The following is a 9,809-nucleotide window of genomic DNA, read 5'->3' on the forward strand; positions in this document are numbered from 1 at the left end:
GATATAATTCACTTTAATAATTGTGAATGCAACTGCAGTCCCTCAGGTGTCTTCTTTGCAAGATGACTCAAACTCTGACATTTTAGAGTTTCCCATTTACCCAAACAGACATCCATCCATTATCTATACTGCTTTTCCGATTCGGGGTCGCGGGGGGGCTAAAGCTTATCCCAGCTGTCATTGGATGAGAGGCGGGGTACAACCTGGACTGGTCACCAGTCAATCACAGGACATATAGAGATTGTCAACCAGCCACACTCACATTCACACATACTGGTAATTAAGAGTCACCAGTTAACCTAACGAGGAGCATGACTCTGACTGTGGGAGGAAGCCGGAGTACCCACAGATAATCCACGCATGCACGGGGAGAACATGCAAACACACAGGTAGGCTCCTGTCAGACGGGGATTCTAACCAGGAACCTCTTCGCTGATGCAACAGCGCTGATTAAAAAAGAACAGAGACAGTGACATGCCTATAGACAGATGATAAATGGAAGGCCTACATGTGGAGTTACATATTAATGTGAACTTCTGCATGGTTGTTCAGCACCACAGACAGCGACAACCAAAGCTGCTGATCCTGTAACCTCTGGGTCGTCTATCGATTATTTACTGAAAAACTTCAGAGAAGTGACAGTTGTATAATGATGTTTAATGTCAGTTCTGTGATCAGCCAAAAAGACTAAACTGAACCATTACCTGACACATCTGGAATGTACACTATCCTGACGGTAACCTGTTTTACTACCTCTATGAAAAGGTATGCAATAGAAGAAGAGACCTTGGTTTATTAATAATTGATTACTAAAATAAAGATGATTAGTTTACTCTTTGATTAACATGTTTCCTTTCTTTGACACACTTTCATCTGTGATAAACAAATCAACAGTTTTTTAAAAATGACTTTACTCCATTTCTAAGCTTTGAATTCCACCATACCACACTGCACCACTAGATGGCATCATTGCTCAATGTCGCACAGATAATATAGGTTTATAGAATTAGTAACTAGGGGCGGGGTTACACCCTGGACTATTCACCAGCCAATCACAGTGCTGACATATAGAGACAAACAACCAGACACACTCACATCAGTATTTTCTTGGTTTTTGTACAATCAAAAAAAACGAATTACAATTAATCAATCAAAAAATAATACTCCATCCATCCTTTGACATTGTTGTATCTCACTCATAAACAATGTGATTGTTTTTCTCTACATGACTCGACTCTGAGAGCAACGACCACAGCGTTAGAGACAGAGACATGTAAAAGAAGACACAGCAGCAGGAGTCAGAGTAAGATTTGAACATATATTTGTTTTAATAAAATATATTTACATTTTTTACAGGCGTGTTTTTACAGTACATACAGCATTTACATATAAATATAGAGCGCTATGTCCAGCGCTGTGAAATCTGCGTCTGCAGAAGTTTGCAGGTTAATACAAACAGAAATGTTTGATATGTTACACAGGTTAGTTAGGTCTTATTAAATCATGGATATAGTATAGTATAACTTTGTTTTAAAGAAAATTCCCCTTAAAACCAAATCAAGAGCTATTTCTATCTTCTTCTAATGCCGTTTTTATTATACATGTTAAAAAGATCATTCACCCGCCGTCTTCTCAGCAGAGGCATTAACCTTTTGCACCTTTAGGACTCTGATTCTTGAAAAGAAAGACAACAAAGATGTCCACTTCAAAAGTGAAAAGCAGAGATTCTTAAGGCACAAAGTCTGAACGCTGACAGTTTGTGAAACACATAAAGACGTTGCTGCAGGCTTGTCTGTCTTTGAAACTTAATTCTTTGTTTCTGAACGTCTGTGTGTCACTTGATCCTGAAACTGACCAAATTTAAATCATCTTGAGGTCAAATCTGTCCTCATCCCTTTCTAAATCACTTTTCTCTATGTTAGTTCAAGTCCATGCACATTTGTTGTTGCTGTTGTTTTTGAAGGCACATCTTTCTGCACATTATCTTTGTACTTTTGTATATCTGTATTTGTATTTTACCTTTTTATATATTTTATTAAACTATTACAGTTTGAACCATGGTTTGGATACAGTGTCCAGTATATAAGGCAGAAATGGACAATAAAAACGACCTTGCCTTCACCACTGCACACCTGTGGTGACTGCACCAATAACTGCTCTCCTTGTCTCATTGTGTCACCGCACCCTGAAGAAGGCTCAGGCTGATATGTGTTTGTTTTTGTCTTACATTGTCCTCCACTTTTTTGAAGTCTTCCCTTCCATGAGCACCGGTGGTTTTGAGGGATACCAGAAGCGCTCCTGTTGTCTCTCTCAGCAGAAGCTCTGTGTCCCTATGTAAGGCGCCTGCAGGCAGAGTGAGCCGTGGTGAGGAAGAGGATGGCTGTAGTAGTGTTCAATAAGCGTTGACAGATTGGGGAAGGTCACTTCACTGTCCAGGAAAATAAGTCCACCCTACCATAAAAAATGACAGATGGTATTTAGTTAGTTGTTTTTTAATGATTTCTTCACATTAAGATGCCGAAATAGAATTCAGAGCAGCTGGTTTCTTACCTCCTCAAACAGACGGTAATTTCTGGCTTTGCTTATACTGATATCCCAAACCACCAGCACCTGGAACAACAAGCCAAAATGATTTGATTTAATGTTTCTTCAACAAGACAAAGTCAGTAGTACTCAACAGAAAACATAAACAAATCAGTGCAATGATAATACATGGCCTCCTCTGAATTCACTGAAAATGCAAAGATAACTAAAATCTCGAGACAGAAAAAATAAATAAAGTACAAAAATGAAACGAAGCTTTTCATCTATTTTTCTGTGTCTGCCAGTCAGTCAGTGTCTCTCTCTCTCTGTCTGTCTCCCCCTCAGTCTCAGCAGATATCTGTTCAACATCAGTCTGGTTCTGCTCGAGGTTTCTGCTTGCTAACAGGGTTTTCTTTGCTGCTGTTGCCATGGTTTCCAAGTGTTTTAACCCATGGTGGATTAATGTTGGGTCTCTCTAAACAATGAAACAAAGAGTACAATCCAGCCGTGCTTCGTATGTAAAGTGTCATGCTAAAGACACAAAGTTTCTGCAGTGGAGGAGTGGACACTACACTTCTGAAGTCACAGACTAAAGAGTTTTATATATTTGATTTCGTGTGTTTACCTTCGATGTCTTTGTCCCTGAGTTCCGGATGCAGTACAGACCGTCCTGTGGATAGATGTCGCTCTCTTTGAACAACCTGCAGGAACAAGCGTCATCACAGGATACAGGTTATCAATAAAGACACTTTAACACAGATAAGCTTAATATCTGCATATAAGAACAGCAATATGTAGCAGATGTTTGTTTCTTCATGTAGTAATTCTACTGTAAGCGCTACACTGGTGTTGATAAAACACATGTCACTGCATTTCAGCCACCAGAGGGCAGCACAGCTTTAAAGGCATATTTCAGGTACAGCTCTATATCTAATAAAAGTTCACATACTTTTCTGCTAAGCTGGTTTCAGTTGTGTCAACGTACACAGAGTCTGGCAGCTGCACCTACAGAGAGAAACACAAAGTTATACAAAGTGTACATAACTAAGTTATAGCACTGATACGGTCTCAAAGGGAGGAGAAATGTTCTCAGGAGTAATCACTGAAAAGATCATATAAGTTAAGTTTAAGTTTCTTAAATATTTGAAGACAAAATGTGAGAGTCGCTGAAAATGTAGGCAGGACCTGAACAATTTCAGATAAATAAACATTTTGGAAAATTAGAAGTGTGACTTCACAGCTCAGACTGAGTTATAAACCATCAAACCATCGGGGTGACTGGAGCAGAAAACAACTCGGACAAGACTGTCATGATTATAGTCTGACATTGGATTTTTCTAATTCAATAAGATCACTTGTGCGGTCATTTGGTCTATGAACAACTTACCACAAAATACACTTTAAATACAGAAGATCTTAAAAACAACACAACTGCTCTGTGATCATCTGCGCAGTGTATGCAGCTTTCCAACAGTCTGAGTGAAGTTAAATGAGCAGAAGAGCTTCTTACACTGCAAAAAACTCAAATGTAACAAAGTCTATTTGTCCCATTTCTTCTCAAACTGATCAAATTACACTCAATATAAGCTTCATTTACCAAATAAGACAAAAAATAACATCTCATTTCAAGATATAAAAAGCAAAAAATAAGGACTGGACTGCTTGTAATAAATACAAATAAATAATGTGACAATGGTTGTTGAGCATCTTGAACTGAGATGTCCTATCTGAATCAGTCAGTTCATCTCTTTTCAAGAAACTCAACAAGTAAACCTTTCATTCTCCACATTCTTTACTGATAAGCAACCAAGCCTTATTTTTCTGCTTTTATATCTTGAAATACAATTTTTATCTGGACTCTATGTCGCTAAAAATAAGTGTTATGAGATATTTTTGATTTTTTGATACACTCACTCAGTTTGCCTCAGTTTTTGCAGTGTAGGTGCTTTCCAGCGACATCTATTCGTCTATTTCCCAACCCCCCCATCTATTCATTTAGTTAGAGGCGTGTAGTGGTAATATCAGATATCACTTTAGCATCTCTTACGTTCTCATAGTCGTCAGAGTCGTCTCCTCTGCTGCTTTTCGACGAGTGTTGTTTCTTCCTGCTCTCTGTGGGCGTTTCCTCTCCCAACGATCGGAAACTCTGGCCGTCTGGCGATGCTCTTCTGGAGGGAAAATAAGTTGTCAGTGAGCTCTTGCAGAGGACACTTTTTCTGCGGAGTGTTCTGTGTTTGATGTTTTATTCAAACTTACTGAATTGGGGTTCCTGGCGGCTTGGACTTGGCTGCAGGCAGCGGAGGTTTGACAGTTGGTGGGGGAGGTTTAGGTATAGCTGGCCTGTTGTGAAGTCCAGTTTTAAGAAGAGGAGACAGCGGAGGGGTACTTAAGGATGTCAGGGAGTTTAACATAACAGGGTGAAGAGACGACCCCCCAGTTTTGGCCACATGGGAAGGCGGTAGGCTTGGCTTACTGCGGAGGTTAATTGTCACCCCTTGATGATTGTTGCTTTGTGATTGGCTCCCTGCTGCAGGAAAGGAGCAGTGGGCGGGACCATTTTGAGGCCCCCAGTCTTTCTTGTCCATCATGGGCCCCCCCATGGAGGTGGTCCTGCTCTGAAGAGTTCTCTTTGGATTAGGGGGAGGTGGAGGTGGCGGGCAGGGCGAGACAGGCTTGTGCAGGTGGGGAGCAAAGGGGATAGGGGGAGGCGGACCTTTGTTGGGGTCTTTTAGTATGGAGGGAGGTGGGACAGAGGGCGGAGGCTTTTTGGGGAACGGGCTGGTTGGGATTCTGTGTAGGGGTGGGACTGGAGGAGGTGCTCCTTTGTGGAAACCTGGACTGGAGTCTTGACGGAGCTGGAAGGTTGCCGGCACCGGAGGAGGAGGGTAGGAGGGGGGCGGTCCTGTGGGTCGACCTGAAGAGACTAAACAAATACGCAAATAAATATAAGTCTACAGAGAACTAAAATCAAAACCAATACACTAGAGGACTTGGAAAATCATTACAAGTAAATCTGACTCTATTGCACAGGAAATGAAGCAGCTCCATATTCTTTCAGGCTATAAATGCTGCGGTGTGTGTTGCTGTTACTTTCATTATAAGAGACCATATATAAGTCATCTTAAATGTGTGTGTGTGTGTGTGTGTGTGTGTGTGTGTGTGTGTGTGTGTGTGTGTGTGTGTGTGTGTGTGTGTGTGTAAATCACCTGTAGATGTCGGGGAACAGTCACTGTCTGGCTGTAGATAGTCTTCCTCGTCGTCATCATCATCCTCACCATAATCTACAAACAGAAAAGAGGTTCCAGCGTTTAACATCACACCAGTGCAGCAGGTTGGTTATTTGAATCGTGTTCACTGACTGACGTCTTCTTACCGTCGTCTGTGTTGTCCACGGGGTGTTTGATATCCATGGGCCTCTCAATCGAGCCATAGAAACTGTCAGCATCTGAATCCGAGTCGCTATGGCAACAGAGACAATGTCACCATGAATACATCACTCTCAGGAAAACAATTAAAATAAACCAGTTTGAGCAGAGTTTTTTTTTTTTTTACTGCAACAAGGACCTCAACCTCTGCACATGGGCTGCATGACAGGCCGTTGGCCTTCAGCTTAAATGTTTCCTTATCAAAAACGTAGGGATGTTCTTTGGCTCAGAGTTTGAACGAAACAAATTAAACTGCAAATCTTTTGACAGGTACAAATTCCACACTCTGCCTCCTAAACCACAGCAGCCCCACTTTAGTACTGCCAATAGGCTTTTAAATAAAACGGAGATTTGACCTCATTCCCTACAGATATAGTTTTTACACTTTTAAAATAATACATATCAAAGTAAAAGCTAGGGGCTAGAGCAGGACTTTAGTTTTGTGTAAGTAAACACATCTCCCATGAGAAGAGGCTCCTTTGGCCATGCAGAGACTCTGTAATGAAAAGCTGCTCAGTGTCTCCTTCCCTGATGACAGGATGTGATCTGAATACACAAAAACTACAGCCTGTTAAAGATATGTGCTCAGAAACAAGAGGCCATTTTAATTGCCTTTATAAATAATTAATCAGCTTGCAGAATTAGTTTCTGGCTGGGAAAAGATTTAAGAGGGGAATAAGTTGGGCTGTAGCGACCTGAAATAATGAGTTTGAAAAAGTTCTGTCAAACGTTAAAAGTGAACGAGGTCACAGTGATGAAGGAGGCTGTTTGTCGGCTGCACAACCAAAAACACTTACAGAGCTTAGGTTTTATTTTTCTCTCTCTTGCAAGAAACATTTTCAGATGTTTTAACTTTTTTTTTAAAGGTTTATTTTGGGGATTTTCATGCCTTCAATTATAGACAGGACTGTGGATAGAAACTAAATTGGGGAGAGAATGAGAGAGAGAGACTGAATGGGGATTGACAAGTGGGAAAGGAGCCACAGGTCGGATTTGAACCCTGACCACCTGCTTAGAGTTCTACAGGCTCTGTACATGAGGTGCACGCACTAACCACTGGGCTACCAGCATCCCAGAGGTGTTACCTTTTTGTAATATTAGTATTACAATTATTGATATACAGTAAATAAGAAATGTTGTTTTCACATCATAATGTAAACAATTGCATGATTTAATTTGCTGAAGTTACCTTGAGAAGAGGCACTCATTTCTGTCGTTATAGTAATCAATCTCCCTCCGCAGGAATCGCATCCATTTCTGTAAACACAATAAAAAAAACATAAAGTAGGTATTTTCCTTTCCTCACCGATCAGTGACTTGTTAAGGCGTCTTTCGTACACTTTCTGAAAAGGCGATTATGATGAAACTGTTCTCCGGACCGAGGTTTAGGGTACATTTTGCGAGTGGTTACAGCTTATGTATGTATATATGCACACAGGTCTGAGAGTGTGCGAGCAGAGTGTGTGTGTGGTTGTTCTCACCCTCCTCTCGTCCTCGCTGGCTGCAGAGAAAAACCACGTCCTGTGTTTCTTACTATAATGCACGATCTTAAAAGGAAACACGTTACTGGACGTCGTCTCCTCTGCCGCTCTCATCACTCTGTGGAAGGAGAGGAGACGTCTCATTTACATTTACATCCACGAGGGAGAATATGAACATTTCTGCAGCTTTGGGAGCTTTTGTCACTCTGCAAATTCTACCTTGCACTGTAGCCTAAATATCATCTTTACATCATCTGTGTGTAAACATTTGAACGAGAGGCAAACAGCTAGGAGCCTGTTGTGAAAGTGTCTCATACTTTTAAGCCCCGTCTTTAAAGAGGAGGCCACCCACCAGCTTCACGCTCATGAGAGAAGTGACAAAGATGTTAGAGTGTACTCTAAGTCAAGTGAATTCACCGTATGTAGTCTCCCAACAGAAATAACAAAATGTCATAATTCAATCAGTGAGTGATGTCACTGACACTCTAAAAAGTTTGCAGTTATTTAAGCTTAAAACGGTGGTATTCATACTGTGAAATTGGTAATATAAAAAAATACAACATTGCTAATTTACCTGTTGTAGCCGTTGAGAGAGAACGCCCCCTGTGGTGCAGGAGAGGTACTGCTCTTAAAGTAGTACACACAGCCTTTGTGGATGATGGTGTACCTGAGTGGCCCTGCAAAACAAGCACGAGACTTTAAACATGTTTCATGTGCAAACTAATTAAAATGGAGACATTTGAATAATTTATTTTTAGTTTTATACTTGATCAAATTATAAAGGTTGATGGATCAATAAAGAGAAGATAGAGTTTATGGCAGACATGTTTAACTCACATTTCATGAGGCTGAACTGGCTGCCGCCCTTCTTGTGGAGGTATCCCGCATTTGAAACTCCTCCTGGCATGGTCAGGAGGTTCTGAGCCCCGATGGCTCGCATCGGCACCGGCCAGCACACCTCTGGAGACGACATGGTTCTACCAGAGAGGAAAGAAGAAGAGAAAGGAGAGAATTATTAAATCGCTGTATGTACTGATATACCAGATGATTTAAACCCAGCATCTCTGTTACCAAACCTGCTTAATACCCAGCTAACATTTCAAGCCTTTTTCAAAGCTACATCATCTTTTCAGCTCATGCAGAGAACAAACAAACACTGTGAATCAACACACATCATCATTTGATGCATTTAATTGCTCTTTAGTCGGATACAAAGGCTTGCTCTCATTAAAGAGAGCCTTTCTGCTCAAAAACACTGTTTCTGTAAAGAAAATGTTTTAGATATTCATGAAGGAGTTTTGTTGGCACTACAAATGGTGAAGCTGCTTAAAGGCTCTAATCTGCAAACACATTAAACAAACTTGTTAAAGATACAAATATGAACAATTTGGCCACTTTTAAATCCAAGATGAAAACCAAGTCTTCGGGGGCCGTCTGTAGCATGGTGGTCAGCGTGCGCTCCCAAAGTACGGATATCGAGTCCTCTAAGCGGGCGACCCAGGTTCGAATCTGACCTGACCTCTTGCTCTTTTCCTGAGCTTCATTCCCCACTTTTTCTCTCCTTGATTTCCGACTCTATCGATCTGTCCTATCTCTTAAATAAAGTCACAAAAAGCCCCAAAATAATAAGCCTTTAAAAAACCAAGTCTTTTCCACCTTACAAATCTAATCCCTGTTTAACTTGATATATTTAAATGTGATTCAAATGTTATTGCTTCTAAATTGCCTGGGTTTGAAATGTGCTGGATAAGGTTGCCATGTTTGGCCTTCATCCTCCAGAAACTGTAAATCTGTCAGCCAGTGGTTCAGGTGCTGCCTACCTCCTGGTGAGCCTTCTGTTGATGCTCTGAAAAGCCGCGCTCTCCCTCAGCAGGCTAACTGTGGAGGCTAACACTGTGGATGCTAACACCGGCAGTACATCCATGAGAGAAAAGTCAAACTGGCATGCGACTGGACTCCGACTTGATCTTTTCTGTCCGTCCTCAGCGGGCTCACTGTCGCGTCTCATCAGATCAGAACTCAGAAGGATTTGTCCGTCAGGGTTTTTCAGCCTCCTCAGATCACACTCGCTTTGATTTCACTCTCTGGGTTTCTGCTGATCTCTCCCTCCCTCTCTCTCTGGCTGCCTTTGTTGATTTATATCTCTCTCGTCTCACAAATAAACACACTCAACTGGAGATAGTGGAGCTACACACACATTCGTCCAGACAGGAAATATGTAATGTTCATTTTCTGGGGTTCAAGGCTTCATGTAAAAAAGTATGTGTGTATGTGTGTGTGCGTGCATGTGTGTGTGTGTGTGTGTGGGGGGGGGTGGGGTGTTTGCCCAAGAGACAGAAGAAGTCACATTTAACATCCCAGTGAAGTGCTTCATCATCTA

At 41.4% G+C, this 9,809-nt stretch overlaps 1 protein-coding gene across 6 annotated transcripts in view; it reads right to left on the reverse strand.

Moving 5' to 3' along the window:
• Positions 1-1,304: 1,304 nt before the first annotated feature.
• The window catches only part of sh3bp2 (SH3-domain binding protein 2), a 23,752-nt gene continuing 15,247 nt past the window's right edge, over positions 1,305-9,809 (reverse strand). For 4 of the 6 annotated variants that reach the window (XM_061061049.1, XM_061061046.1, XM_061061048.1 and 1 more), the window contains exons 2-13: positions 8,267-8,406; positions 8,004-8,106; positions 7,430-7,547; positions 7,138-7,205; positions 5,897-5,982; positions 5,730-5,804; positions 4,780-5,446; positions 4,571-4,691; positions 3,473-3,528; positions 3,149-3,224; positions 2,551-2,610; positions 1,305-2,451 (exon numbers count right to left, since the gene is read on the reverse strand). In XM_061061049.1, the coding sequence (XP_060917032.1) occupies positions 2,311-2,451; positions 2,551-2,610; positions 3,149-3,224; positions 3,473-3,528; positions 4,571-4,691; positions 4,780-5,446; positions 5,730-5,804; positions 5,897-5,982; positions 7,138-7,205; positions 7,430-7,547; positions 8,004-8,106; positions 8,267-8,402 (1,707 nt within the window). In that variant the 5' untranslated portion in view covers positions 8,403-8,406 and the 3' untranslated portion in view covers positions 1,305-2,310. Of the gene's footprint in view, positions 2,452-2,550; positions 2,611-3,148; positions 3,225-3,472; positions 3,529-4,570; positions 4,692-4,779; positions 5,447-5,729; positions 5,805-5,896; positions 5,983-7,137; positions 7,206-7,429; positions 7,548-8,003; positions 8,107-8,266; positions 8,407-9,249; positions 9,510-9,809 lie in introns of those variants that run through there. The other 2 variants (XM_061061045.1, XM_061061044.1) reach the window with 2 other exon arrangements.

Source organism: Labrus mixtus, chromosome 17, assembly GCF_963584025.1.
Source record: "Labrus mixtus chromosome 17, fLabMix1.1, whole genome shotgun sequence".
Taxonomy (NCBI): Eukaryota; Metazoa; Chordata; class Actinopteri; order Labriformes; family Labridae; genus Labrus; species Labrus mixtus.